The sequence below is a fragment of the Piliocolobus tephrosceles genome, chromosome 14, assembly GCF_002776525.5.
Source record: "Piliocolobus tephrosceles isolate RC106 chromosome 14, ASM277652v3, whole genome shotgun sequence".
NCBI classification, from domain to species: Eukaryota; Metazoa; Chordata; class Mammalia; order Primates; family Cercopithecidae; genus Piliocolobus; species Piliocolobus tephrosceles.
In genome coordinates this window covers 42,779,802-42,794,992 of record NC_045447.1, presented here as the reverse complement: position 1 = coordinate 42,794,992, position 15,191 = coordinate 42,779,802, and the positions used below count along the sequence as shown (strand labels likewise).

Genomic DNA, 15,191 nt, shown 5'->3' with positions numbered 1-15,191 from the left:
AAAAGAACTGTTTCTGGATTTCATATGTATTTCATCAGATGTATCTGAACCATCAAATAAGGGACTATCTCATGATTCTATTTAATAATCCAGACGTACCTACCCCTTGAACAATTTTTAAAATTCTCTAGCAGTGACCTTTGATAGATTGTCCCAGAATTTAAGCCCCCTTAACTTCTCTAAGTTCTTCCTTATGGCTAACCTAATTTTTCCTTGCTATTTAAATCCATTTTCTCTCTAAAGATAAAAGCCAGCTCTCTGGAGATGCAGAGCCACTGCTAAGGTTCTCCTTGGAAGTCACTGAAAACGGCTGTGAAATCGCCTTGGCCTTTGCATTTTTCAGGCAAGACCATCCTAGGCCCCTGGGCCTCCTTTAGTTGAAAAACAATCATGGACTGAATAGTAACTAACGTATGTTATATGCTAAGCACTAAGCCAGAGGGCAGGCTACGAACAAGTCTAATGCCAGGCCTCATCCCTTGAGGATCTGTGGTTGTACAGAAGTAGAGGCTGAAATCAAAATATTACTCTAAGAATAAATGTATTACAAAACGTGAAGGGTCTGGAACATTGTTTCTTTCTAGAAACAAACTCTCCTGGGCCTGCAGAGCAGCACCAGGGAAGTTCATCAGTTCTTCTGAAATACTCTAGGGCTAAAACACAGGCTTTTAAGCTTTTAGGTAACATAGCATGATGTAATTTTATAAGCATTTAGATGAGAAGGCCTGAATTTGGGATCTAACTTCCCTAATTACCCACTTGAGAAAGTTACTTACCATCTCTGACCTTCAGTAGCCCTCATTTGCAAAATAGGGATACCACATCTACTTCATCCACACAAATGTTTGCTGTGGGGGTCCAATGAGGTGACAGATGGAAAGTCACCTAGATTATGAATAGGCTTTGGATCTTACTAAGTCTGAGACCTTAATGACACTTAATCTTGCTGAGCCTCCGTTTCCTCATCTATAAAATCAGATGACATTACCTATCTCATACACATGTGGAGAGGAACCCATGAGATAATGGCTATAAGGCATATGGCATGCATACGACATATGTCTGTTATAAATGACCAGTGGTATAAGGATCATTACAAACATGAGAGACAATTGTTATTGGTAATAATGACAATATACTTTAAAAAATCTTATATATATATATACACACACACATATATATACATATATATAGTTGTTTTTTTTTTGAGATGGAGTCTTGCTCTGTCGCCCAGGCTGGAGTGCAGTGGCCGGATCTCAGCTCACTGCAAGCTCCGCCTCCCGGGTTCACGCCATTCTCCTGCCTCAACCTCCAGAGTAGCTGGGACTATAGGCGCCCGCCACCACGCCAGGCTAATTTTTTTTTTTTTGTATTTTTAGTAGAGATGGGTTTCACCGTGTTAGCCAGGATGGTCTCGATCTCCCGACCTCGTGATCCGCCCATCTCAGCCTCCCAAAGTGCTGGGATTACAGGCTTGAGCCACCGCGCCGGCCCTGTTTCTTTTTTGAGACAAAGTCTCACTCTTGTCCCCCAGGCTGGAGTGTGATGGCAGGATCTCGGCTCACTGCAACCTCTGCCTCCCGGGTTCAAGCGATTCTCCTGCCTCAGTGTCCTGAGTAGCTGGGATTACAGGTGCCTGCCACCATGCCCCACTAATTTTGTATTTTTAGTAGAGACGGGGTTTCACCATGTTGGTCTTGAACTCCTGACCTCAGGTGATCCGCCTGCCTTCGCCTCCCAAAGTGCTGAGATTACAGGTGTGAGCCACTGCGCCCGGCCAAAAATCTTTTATTTTATTTATTTATTTATTTTTGAGACAGAGTCGTGCTCTGTTGCCCAGGCTGGAGTGCAGTGGCCGGATCTCAGCTCACTGCAAGCTCCGCCTCCCGGGTTCACGCCATTCTCCTGCCTCAGCCTCCGGAGTAGCTGGGACTACAGGCGCCCGCCACCTCGCCCGGCTAATTTTTTGTATTTTTTTTTAGTAGGGACGGGGTTTCACCGTGTTAGCCAGGATGGTCTCGATCTCCCGACCTCGTGATCCGCCCGTCTCGGCCTCCCAAAGTGCTGGGTGGCTTGAGCCACCGCGCCCGGCCCAAAAATCTTTTATTTTTTATGAGCAGGCAGGAAAGCAATGTAATTTTTATTGACTGCCTACATAATCCAAGTTTCTAAGCAATGTATAAGCTATAGACTGTTCTGCCAGGAACTACCAACAGGTGGATACCTGCTTTACTTTGAACCATCTTCTGGCTCTGTGTTCACGGATGGAATGTGTTGGACAAATATTTCCTGACCTTCTCACCATCGCCCTTGAGAATTAGCAAATCGTGGTAAAAGCCTGCCCTCCCTTGATCCCATACAGGGTGTGGGGTTCATGTGCTGAAGGTGACTAGTCCTGTATAGCCTTTTTCCTCTGTGGCTCTCGCTCGGGCCTGCCTCCATGAGTAGCTAATGTGCTCTCTGCCTCCTGTCATCAAGTGGCATGCTTCCAGAACCCGGCTTTCCCGCCTAGCTGCTCCACTGGTGGCTCCAGTTGGTCCAGTTGGAAAGGGAAGAGGTGCAAAAGAATTTTGGTTCCAAGCCCAAGCCATTTTTAAATACAGCTTTACCAGGAATAAAGCAGAATTCTGAGCTCTACTGATCACTGTGCCTGTTTCTCAACTGGTTCAGCACTCAGAGGAGTATGAGTATAATAATAACTCTTAACTTTCAATTCCAACCAAAAAAGGGATTAAAAACCCAGAAAAGAGGCCAAGCCCCTGGGGTCAGGACTAGAAAGGCCGTCTATTGATGTGGACACCCACCTTATACATGATGGGTGAGAACCAGGCTGGCATGAAGACGAGGTTGCACAGGCGTGTGGTTGAGCAGTGCTGATCAATGCTGGCCAGCAGGGCCACTTCACCCAACTTCCCCTGCCCTACAATCTCCACGGGCACCTTCAGGATGATTTCACCTTGCTCTTCATATACACCCGGGAAGAGCACAATTCGGTCATACAGGCTGGCCATGGCCAAGGCACTGCCCAGGCTGTCAAACTCATGGCCTGGCCCAACACTCAGGGTACGTCGTTCCTTCCTCCGGCGGAATAGAGAAAAGCAGACGGAAGACTCCAAGTCCAAGGCATTCTTGGTCCACGTCTTGGAGGCAAGGTAATGCTGCTTGAAGGCTTCTCTCCAAGACTCAGGCTCCACGTCTGGCTGGTTGGGCCAATTGGGATGGCGGCACTCGGTGCAACCCAGACACAGCTGCCGCCAGCGGGTGCTGTCGAGACTGAGGATCAGTTCATACCAGGCCCTGCATACCAGGCTGCAGCGGCCCAGGTCGGGAAGGTGCAAGTAGGCTAAGATCATGCGCCATAGCTCCAAGGGCAGGCCACCAGCCTCCATGGTCACCTAGGAGACAGACACAAAACAAAAGAGATCTCTGTCTACCCTACTTACCAGTGCCCCTTTAAAATTTCTTTTTTTTAGATGGAGTTTCACTCTTGTTGCCCAGGCTGGAGTGTAGTGGCGCGATCTCGGCCTCGCCACAACCTCCACCTCCCAGATTCAAGTGATTCTCCTGCCTCAACCTCCCAAGTAGCTGGGGTTACAGGCATGCACTACCACACCTGGCTAATTTTGTATTTTTAGTAGAGACCGGGTTTCTCCACGTTGGTCAGGCTGGTCTCAAACTCCCAACCTCAGGTGATCTGCCCGGCTTGGCCTCCCAAAGTGCTGGGATTACAAGTGTGAGGCACCGCACCCGGCCTCCAGTACCTTTCTTAAAATACCCCCTGCCATCTCCTGAGCCCAAGGGTGAGCAAATAAACAAGGCCCAGCCAGTCAGAGGACCCATCCTTTCAGTGTGAATCCTACTCTAGATTTTTCTACCAGGAATTAGCAAGGAAAACTCTCTTTTCTCTATGGTCAGATGTTATGAGGATATGACTCCAGAACTGCCAGGTTCACCACCATGTGGAGGAAACCTTGTGGTATAAAAGCCAAACAGAAATATGACACTTTAAAAAGAGGAAGAAAACAAGGTAAGCATGTGTGTGTGTGTGTGTCCTGATAGTACCGATTCCAGATTCTTAAAGATGTCTTAGAATCTACAGTTCTTCCTTCAATTTTGTAGGATATCCCAATGGCCTTCTACTAAATCCCCCTTTTGCTCAAGCTGGTTTGATTTGGGTTTCTATGACTTGCAACTAGAAGAGTCTGGACTCCTAAGAGGGAACCCACCTTTGGCTGTTAGGCTCCTAGAGCTCTGGATCCCCTACACTCTCAGGGAAGAGACCTCTATCTCTTCATACTATTAGGAAAGAACTGAGGCAGTGACTGTCCATCTGTCTGTCTCCGCTCATTCCCAGATCAAGTAATTACTGTTTCCCCATGTGGGGCAGCCCCAGGAAAGACTACTGCTGAGCCAGATGCTGTGGGTTTTGGTCCTGGCTCTGCCATTGGTTATCCTGAGCAGTTACTTGGTTATTCTGAACCCCTATGGGCTGGCTGCCCAGCCATCTACCTATTGCTTTTTCTGGAAAATCTTCTTCTCCCCTACCAGTGATTTATATCACATGATTATAGAGGTAAGGTTCCCAGCAGATTTGTGTGTAGAACAAAGGATCCCCGACCCCTTGACTGCTACTGATTGGACTCTGGATGGTTCTAAAGGGGCCATCGAGACCTTTCCCAGGAGAACAGGAGTTGCAATTCTAGAATCAGGCTGGCCTCATTCCTGAATGGTGGGGAATGAGTGGCCTCTTTCCTAAGCTATAAACTCAGGTATAGCCTCTGGTGATCATTTTCCCCAGGCTGGGGCATAGGAGGAGACAAGACAGAAGAAGCTGATCTACATTGAGAGAAGAATAAATTAGAGACACAGAAAAAAGCAGAGAAAAGGGCAGAAGCAAGGGGCGTCCAGTTTTCTATAGCACTGCAGGTCATGGCTCCAGTCTATTCTCAAAGCTCAGCTTTATCCTTGCCCTTTGAATGCCATCAGATATCCCTGATGATGTAAGCTGGCTTCATTTACTTGTTTTTATACCTAGTTCAAGGTCTCTCATTTATGAGTGTCAATTTTCCCACTTAAAAAACAAGGGGACAGAGTAAATGACCTAGAGCAACTTCCAAGTCTGAAACCCAAGTCCCTAGACAACTAGAAAGTAGGACTACGGCCGGACATGGTGGCTCACGCCTATAATCCCAGCACTTTGGGAGGCCAAGGTGGGTGGATTACCTGAGGTCAGGAGTTCCAGACCAGCCTGGCCAATGTGGTGAAAACTCCTCTCTACTAAAAAATACAAAAATCTGGCTGGGTGCAGTGGCTCGTGCCTGTAATCCCAGCACTTTGGGACGCCAAGGCAGGTGGATCACCTGAGGTCAGGAGTTCGAGACCAGCCTGGCCAATACAGTGAAACCCTGCCTCTACTAAAAATACAAAAAAATTAGCCAGGCTTCGGGGCGTGTGCCTATAGTCCCAGCAACTCAGGAGGCTGAGACAGGAGAATTGCCTGAACCCGGGAGGTGGAGGTTGCAGTGAGCTAAGATCGTGCCACTACACTCCAGCCTGGGCGACACAGCAGGACTCTGTCTCAAAACAAAACAAAACAAAACAAAAATCAGCCGGCCGTGGTCGTGGCCACCCGTAATCCCAGCTACTTGGGAGGCTGAGGCAGGAGAATCGTTTGGACCTGGGAGGCAGAGGTTGCAGTGAGCCAAGATTTTGCCTCACTACACTCCAGCCTGGGTGACAGAGTGAGACTCCATTTCATAAACAAATAAATAAATAAAGTAGGACTAGAAACAACTGACCTTCATCAAATTGTTGACCTCTCTAGGGCCTTGGGTATCCTCTCAATTTTATGAAAATGCTAATCATACTTGTCAGTTATCTAAGCCCCAAGAAGGCTAGGAGCACAAATGTATGATTATGTCTGGAAGAAATGTTGAACTTCCTCAAGACAGGCGTGGCTTTAATTCTGCAGATTCATACTGGAGCCCAGGTGAGTAGGTTCTTCTCTAATGATCACCAGCGAGACTTTACTAAGAGAAAAGTTGGCATCTGCCACTCCCCAAGATGGACACCAGTTTATTTATGGCAGCTTCTATGACAATGATGTTTCCTGTTCTTCATTTATTTCTTTAGTTATACATTCTCGGGCTTTTTGTTTGTTTGTTTTTTGAGACAGAGTCTCGCTGTATCACCCAGGCCGGAGTGCAGTGGCACGATCTCGGCTCACTGCAACCTCTGCCTCCCAGGTTCAAGTGATTCTCCTGCCTTAGCCTCCTGAGTAGCTGTTGCTGGGATTACAGGTGCGCACCACCATGCCCGGCTAATTTGTTTGTATTGTTAGTAAAGACGGGGTTTTACCATGTTGGTTAGGCTGGTGTTGAACTCCTAACCTTGTGATCTGCCCATCTTGGCCTCCCAAAGTGCTGGGATTACAGACATGAGCCATGACGCCTGGCCTCTCAGGCTTTTTAAGAGAAAATTGTTCTACTACTCATTCTCTATCCACTTTGTAGCTGAGCAATCACATCCATTCCCTTGGCTTCAACTACCACTGGAAATGCATGACTACAAAATCCAAATATCTAGCCCCAATCATCTTTCAAGCTCCACACATGAATATCCAATTCTCTTTCGGACATTTCTACCTGGATGTTCCATAGATACCAAAAACTGAACATCATGTCCAAAATGGAATCCTCACTTCCACTTCAGGCCATGACAGAATAACTGAAACTGGATAATCCCTTCCTGCCATAAACAACTACAAAGCTGGACAAAATATATGAGGCAAGTGAATATGTGTTTTCAGGCACTGAGCAGCAAGCTGCTCAAGACTGTGATTCTTGGCCGGGTACGGTGGCTCACACCTGTAATCTCAGCACTTTGGGAGGCCAAGGTATGTGGATCACTTGAGGTCAAGAGTTCAAGAACAGCCTCACCAACATGGTGAAACCCTGTCTCTGCTAAAAATACAAAATTAGCTGGGCGTGGTGGTGCACACTTGTAATCCCAGCTACTTGGGAGGCTGAGGCAGAAGAATCGCTTGAACCTGGGAGGCGGAGGTTGCAATGAGCCGAGATCACACCATCGCACTCCAGCCTGGACAACAAGAGCGAAACTTCATCTCAAAAAAAAAAAAAAGACTGATTTTTGAAAGAAAGGAAACATACGAGGCGAGTGCCAAGAACATCCTGGCGTTCGTTCTGAGGCACTTTCTTACTATGGTGTAAAGAGATGGAGCCCAGGCAGAGTGGCAGTCCCACCAGGAAGGCAGATTTGAGTTCTGCGCTGCTGAAGAGGCTTGCATTTGTGAGGTGAGGTACCAGAATACAGTGAATAGCACAGAGGGGGTGGGGGAGGAGGGGCAGTTCCTAGGCTGAAGGCTGGGCTGCACATGTTCAAGGCAAGACTTCATCGGATGTAGTAGAGATTACCTGCTATGAAAATTATTCTAATTTTCCACTTAACTTCTGTGTTTAATTTTGTTCATTCACTCATCCGACAGACATCTATTAAGCCTTATTATGTAACAGGTCCTAAGAGAAAATATTAATAAATTGGGATTAAGACATGGTCTCTGGGCTCAAGTTGCTGACAGTTTAAGAAGAGGGGAGAAGACATAGTGAAAGACAAAACAAAACAAAGTTGGCAAAAGACCTTCACTAATAGGTTGAGAAATCATGGAGTAACTCCTAGAGAAGTCTTTCTTTTTTTTTTTTTGGATGCAGTGGCCATGATCTTTGCTCACTGCAGCCTCTGCCTCCCAGGTTCAAGCAATTCTCGTGCCTCAGCCTCCCAAGTAGCTGGGACTACAGGTGCGTGCCACCATGCCTAGCTAATTTTTGTATTTTTAGTAGAGACAGGGTTTCACCATATTGGCCAGGCTGGTCTCAAACTTCTGACCTCAAGTGATCCGCCTGCCTTGGCCTTCTAAAGTGCTGGGATTACAGGTGTGAGCCACCAAGTCTGGCCTTAGAATCACTTTAGAAAAGTGTTTCAGTTTCTTCTACAGTTAAATGCAGACCTATCCTATGACCCAGGAATTCCACTCCTAGTTATTTATACAAGATAAATGAAAATAGGTGTTTACAAAGACTTAGGCAAGAATGCTTACAGCAGCTGTATTCATAATAGTAAAACAAACAAACAAACTAGAAACAACCCAAATGTCCATCAACAGAAGTGTGGATAAACAAGTTCTGGTATATTTGTACGACCGGGTACTATTCAGCAATAAAAAGGGATAAACTATTGATATAGACAAGAACATGTGTGAACCTCAAAAATAATATGCTGGGGCTGGGCACAGTGGCAGATGCCTGTAATGCCAGCACTTTGGGAGGTCCAGGTAGGTGGACTACTTGAGTTTGGGAGTTTGAGACTCCAGCATGTTACTCAGCTTAGGTAACACGCTGAGACCCCATCTCTAAAAACAAAACAAAACAAAATACAAAAAATTAGCTGAGTGTGGTGACGCCCACCTGTAGTTCCAGCTACTAGGGTGGTTGAGGTGGGAGGATCACTTAACCCCAGGAAATCAAGGCTGCAGTGAAACAGGATTGAGCCACTGCACTTAAGCTTGGGTGACAGAGCAAGCCACTTATCTCAAAAAACAAAACAAAAAAAAAAACAAAAAAGACAAAACTAGCCTTGGTGATAAAAATCAAAATAGCGCTGAGGCCAGGCACAGTGGCTCACCCCTGTAATGCCAGCACTTTGGGAAGCTGAGGTGGGAGGACAGCTTGAGTCCAGTTTGAGATCAGCCTGGACAACATAGCAAGACTCTATCTCTACAAAAAAGTTAAAAAATGTTTGCCAGGCATGGTGGTGTGCACCTGTAGTCCCAGCTACTCAGGAGGCTGAGGTGGGAGAATCCCTTGAGTCTAGGAGTTTGAGGTTACAATAAGCTGATGGTGTCTCTGCACTCCAGCCTGGGCGACAGCAAAACCCTGTCTCAAAAAACAAACACAACCCAACAGTGCTTGCCAGCAAGGTGGAGATTAACTGGAAGGGGTTACAAGGGAACTTTAGGGTGAAGGAAATGTTTTATATCTTGACTGGTGTGTTAGTTATATGAGTGCATACATCAAAAAACCCTCACTGGAGGTTGGGTGCGGTGGCTCATGCCTGTAATCCCAGCACTTTGGGAGGCCAAGGCGGGTGGATCACCTGAGGTCATGAGTTTGAGACCAGCCTGGCCAACATGGTGATACCCCGTTTCTACTAAAAACACAAAAATTATCCAGGAGTGATGGTGTGTGCCTGTAATCCCAGCTACTTGGTAGGCTGAGGCAGGACAATCACTTGAACCTGGGAGGCAGAGGTTGCAGTGAGCCAAGACTGTGCCACTGCACTCCCTGGGTGACAGAGTGAGACTCCATCTCAAAAAATAAAAAATAGAAACCTCACTGGATTGTATGCTTCAGCTCTGTGCATATCATTGCATGTAAACATCATCTCCATTTTTTAAATAGTATATATTATCATCTCTCCCCATCCCTGCTCCACCACCTGTACCGTATTCCTGGGTTAATAACATCATCATTTTCCACCTAGCTGCCCAAGACAGAACTAGAGAAACCTCCTTGATTTCTTTTCTCCCTCCTTCCCTCCCTCTCTACCCAATATTCTCTGAAGTCCTGTGTTTCTGCCTCCTTAAGCAATCTCTCCTATCAATACTTTCTTCACTATCCTCCCTGTCCCTGCATTACTTCTTTGGTTTGGATTACTATGACAGATTCTTCTTCTTCTTTTTTTTTTTTTTTTGAGACGGAGTCTCCCTCTGTTGCCCAGGCTGGAGTGCAGTGGTGCCATCTTGGCTCACTGCAACCTCTGCCTCCTGGATTCAAGCGATTCTCCTGGGTAGCTGGGACTACATGCATGTGCCACCATGCCCGGTTCATTTTTGTAGTTTTAGTAGAGATGGGGTTTCACCATATTAGCCAGGATGGTCTCAATCTCCTGACCTCATGATCTGCCCGCCTCGGTCTCCCAAAGTGCTGGTGTTACAGGTGTGAGCCACCACACCCGGGGATCTTTCTAAAATACAAATCTGATCTTGTCACTTGTTGGCTTACAATTCCTCAGTGGTTCCCCATGGAGTCCTGGGTCAAGACTAGTACAGAAGATCAGTTGTGAGCTTGTCTCTTTCTCTAGCCTCATCTCTGACACTGCTCCCAACCTACCCTCGCCTTCCCAATAATACCTTTCAGAGGACCTTTCCTTATCCTCTCCCCTCAGAAATTAAGTGCCTCCCCTGGGCTCGTATAGCACCCGGAGAACAGCTCTAGCCAACATTTTAAACATGTGAAACAAAACACAGATCACACAAAGCAAATGTGAGTTTAGAGAATCATTTTACAAGGCAAGTATCCTGTTCACCACCACCTGGATCAAACACAAAATGTTGCCAGTGCCCTAAAAGCCTCTCTGTGTCCCCCATTCCAACCCTTCCTCAAAAAGTAAGTTCAGTCTTGATTTGTGTAGAATTCACATCTTAGCATTTCTTTATGGTTTTATCACCTCAGTATGCATCCTTAGAGGACACAGTTTTTAGTTTTGTCCTTAAGTTTGTGGCCTTTTTTTTTTTTCTTTTTGGAGAAGGAGTCTTGCTTTGTTGCCCAGGCTGGAGTGTAGTGGCAGGATCTTGGCTCACTGCAAGCTCTGCCTCCCGGGTTCACGCCATTCTCCTGCCTCAGCCTCCCGAGTAGCTGGGACTACAGGCGCCCACCACCATGCCCGGCTAATTTTTTCACATTTTTAGTAGAGACGGGGTTTCACTGTGTTAGCCAGGATGGTCTCGATCTCCTGACCTTGTAATCCGCCCACCTCAGCCTCCCAAAGTGCTGGGATTACAGGGGTGAGCCACTGCGCCCGGCCAAGTTTGTGGCTTTGGTAGGTCTTTTGATTCTCATTTCATCTGCCGGTTCCCCTCTATCTTTTCTTTACAATTTATTTGTTGAAAACCCTGACTCATCTGACCAGAGTTTCTCATGGTCTGAATTTTGCTGACAGTACGCATTACTTGAAGGAGAGTTCACTTGTTCCTGTCACCTGCACTTCCTGCATGCTGGCAGCTGGATCCAGAAGCTTGCTGAAACTCAGGCTCAACCCCTTTAACAACACTACAAGTGGCATTGCACTTTTTTATTAGGAGCCACATTTCTGGTTGTCTCTTTTTTGATGTTAGTAGCCAGTGGTGCTCAATGCCTCTATCCAGCAATTCATTGGTGGTAACGAAATGTTAATACTCTTAATTCACCAAAGAACACCAAAAACAGTACAAAACAAAACAAAAACCAAGCCCAATCAAAACCCATTTGGCTTTGATTAGCTGAAATAATTTCATAAGGAGATTTTATAATTCTATTCATCCACTATTTGGTTATCCAGTGGCACAGTACATACAGGAAGAGCCAGCTTGATGTTTTCCTTTTATTTCTCAGTTTTCTTCTTTTGTTTTGTTTCCGTTTTTGGTTTTTTTTTTTTTGAGACGGAGTCTCACTCTGTTGCCCAGGCTGGAGTGCAGAGGCATGATCTTAGCTCACTGCAACTTCCACCTCCCAGGTTCAAGTGATTGTCCCACCTCAGCCTCCTGAGTAGCTGGTATTACAGGCACCTGCCACAATGCACGGGTAATTTTTGTATTTTTAGTAGAGACGGGGTTTCATTGTGTTGGCCAGGCTGGTCTCAAACTTCTGACCTCAAGTGATCGGCCCGGCTCAGCCTCCTAAAGTGCTGGGATTACAGGCATAAGCCACCGTGCCCAGCCTCTTTTTTTTTTTTTTTTTGAGACAGAGTCTTGCTGTGTTGCCCAGGCTAGAGTGCAGTGACGTGATCTTGGCTTCCAGGTTCATGGAACGTTCAATGATCTCAGCCTTCCAGGTTCAAGCGATTCTCTGCCTCAGCCTCCCAAGTTGCTGGGACTACAGGCGCCCACCACCATGCCCAGCTAATTTTTGTAGTTTTTGTAGAGATGGGGTTTACCCATGTTGGCCAGGCTGGTCTTGAACTCCTGGCCTCAAGTGGTCCACCTAACTTGGCCTCCCAAAGTGCTGCGATTACAGGCATGAGGCACTGCACCCAGCCTATTTCTCAGTTTTCAAGATAATGAATGGGTTCCCTGTTGTTCTCTGGAAGTGATTGGCTCTCAAAATTCATGTCCTTCTCACATGCAAAGTGCATCCATCCCAATAGCCCCAAAAAGTCTTAACTTGTTTCAGCATCAATTTTAAAGTCTAAGTCCACAGTCTCATCTAAACCAGATATGGATGACAGTCAAGGCATGATTCATCCTGAGGCAAATTCCCCTCCAGCTGTGAGCCTGTAAAATCAAACAAGCTATGTGCTTCCAAAATACAATGGTGGGATAGCACAGGATAGACATTCCCACTACAAGAGAGAAACAGACAAGAAGAAAAAAGTCACTGGTCCGAAGTAAGTCCAAAACAGGGCAAACAACACTAAATCTTAAGGCTGGAGAATAATCTTCTTTGACTCCATGTCCAACCTTCTGGACACAATGGGGTGGGGGCTAGGTCTCCAAGGCCCTGGAAGGCCCTGCCTCCACAGCATTGCTGGACATAGCCCACACAGCTCTGAAGGTTTGCAGTTAATACCTGTGGCTTTCCCAGGCTGGTGCTATGTGCTGGTGGCCCTGCTTCCAAGACTCCACTAGGTCACTCTACTTGGAGCCCAAATAGGGGCTCCCTGCAGCATCCTTTGAAATCTAGGTAGAGGCACACATGACTCCACAGCTCTTGTACTTGGCAGGTCTACAGTTAGCCCCATGGGGATAGCACCAAGGTAGACTGCTTGTGCCCTGGGATCTGTAGCCCAGCCACACCTGGGCCTGCTTGAGCCACCAGTGGAGTGACCAGGGAACAGAGGCCTGAAGCATCCCTAAGCAATGAGCTCCAAGGTTCCAAGAGTGCCTTGGGCCTGTCCCTTTAAGCTGGTTTGCCCTCATAGCACTAGCATTCAAGGCCTGTGATGGCAGAAGCAGCCTTGAAAATCAAATGGTCACTTGACCACACCCTTGGTTTTCTCTTCTAAACCATTTTAAAAATTCCTTACATAACCAGACCGAGAGTTTTTCAAATCTTTGTGTTCTACTTCCCTTTTAATTATAAATTGTCTTTAAATCCTTTCTTCTCCCATTTTACTATAAGCAGTTAGAAGCAGTCACGCAACATTGTGAATGTTTTGCTGCTTAGAGATTTCTTCTGCCAAATCACCTAGCTTTCCTAGCCTTCTCTCTTTTCTCCTTCTATAGGGTCCTAGGACACAGACGTTGATTCAGCCAAGTTCTCTGCCACCTTATAAGAAAGATAACCTTTCTTCCAGTTTCCAATACCTTGTTCCTCATTTCTGTCTGAGACCTCATCAGACTAGTCTTCACTGTTGCAACCACTGGAGTAATCTGTAAGAAGAATGAGGCTTCCCCTATATCCCTTCTTTTCCCAGGCTCTGGCCAGAACCACCCTTAATGTGGCATTCATGTCAATGAAGTATTTTCCAGCATTTGCTTCAAAACTGTTCCAGCCTCTACCCATTATCTGTTTCCAAGTTGCTTCTACATTTTTAGGTGTTTGTTATAGCAACACCCCATTCCTCCAGTACCAATTTATATCTTAGTCTGTTTAGTGCAACTATGTCGGAATTCTTGAATCTGACTAATCTATAAAGAACAGACATTTATGGCCAGGCACAGTGGCTCACACCTGTGATCCCAGCACTTTGGGAGGCTGAGGCAGGTGGATCACGAGGTCAGGAGATTGAGACCATCCTGGCTAACACGGTGAAATGCCATCTCTACTAAAAATACAAAAAAAAAAAAAAAAAAAAAAAATTAGCCAGGCGTGGTGGTGGGCACCTGTAGTCCCAGCTACTCAGGAGGCTGAGGCAGGAGAATGGTGTGAACCCAGGAGGCAGAGCTGGCAGTGAGCCGAGATCACGCCACTGTACTCCAGCCTGGATGACAGAGCAAGACTCCGTCTCAAAAATAGAAAAAAACAAAACAAAACAAAACAGACATTTATTTCTCACAGTTCTGGTGCCTGGGAAGTCCAAGATCAAGGTGCTGGCACCTGGTGAGGACGTCCTCGCTCTGTTCTTAGATGGTGGAAGGTAGAAAAGCAAGAGGGATAAAAATTTGTGTCTGCACACTGCAGAAGAATGTAGAATGCATCCCCACAAACCCTTCCATTCATGAGGAAGAGCCCTTATGACCTTTTACCTCCCAACACTGTTGCATTGGGGATTAGGTTTCCAACACATAAATTTTGGGGGGACATATTCATACCACAGCAGTGAACAATTCAGGAATTCAGGATATATATATATATTTATTTTTGAGACGGAGTCTCGCTCTGTCACCAGGCTGGAGTACAGTGGCACAATCTTGACTCACTGCAACCTCTGCCTCCTGGGTTCAAGCGATTCTCCTGACTCAGCCTCCCGAGTAGCTGGGACTACAGGCACGGGGCACCATGCCCAGCTAATTTTTGTATTTTTGGTAGAGACAGGGTTTCATCATGTTGGCCAGGATGGTCTCGATCTCTTGACCTCATGATCCACCTGCCTCAGCCTCCCAAAGTGCTGGGATTACAGGCGTGAGCCACTGCGCCTGGCCACGTGTATGTTTTTAAACTATTATTATGAAGTCATGGACTAAAACGTACTTTTGAGTTTCAAGTCTTTGAAATCCCTACTTTTATTAAAGTTCAAATTAAGCTATCTTTGGCCCCACATCGGTTCCTCAGTCCTTCTGGCACAACCCCTGTACCCTGTGATAGCTTCCTTGCTATGTGGTATGTCAAGATAGCATAACAGCCTCTTTAAGAAGCTGTCTTTAAAAAATGTTCACTGAGAAAATTGTAGATTCACATGCAGTTATAAGAAATAATAGAGATCCTTTGCATTCTTTGCTTGGTTTACCCCAATGGTAACCTTTTGCAAATCTATAGTATAATATCACACTAGTGTAGTGACATTGATATAGTCCAACATCTAATTTAGATTTCTCCAGTTTTACTTGTACTCACTTGTGCATGTGTATTAAGTTCTATGCAAGTTTATCACCTGTGTAACTTTGTGTATCTACTACCAGTAAAGACGGTGAATGGTTCCAACACCATATGGATCCCTTGTGTTGCCCTTTTGTAACTATACACATCTCCATCCTGCCTCCT

General features: G+C 46.1%; 1 protein-coding gene across 1 annotated transcript in view; it reads right to left on the bottom strand.

The window, feature by feature from the left end:
* Positions 1-15,191, bottom strand: part of FBXO10 (F-box protein 10) — a 64,069-nt gene that overhangs the window by 26,549 nt on the left and 22,329 nt on the right. Inside the window, exon 2 of the mRNA XM_023203158.2 lies at positions 2,805-3,395. Within this exon, the coding sequence (XP_023058926.1) occupies positions 2,805-3,389 (585 nt within the window). The 5' untranslated portion in view covers positions 3,390-3,395. The remainder of the gene's footprint in view (positions 1-2,804; positions 3,396-15,191) is intronic.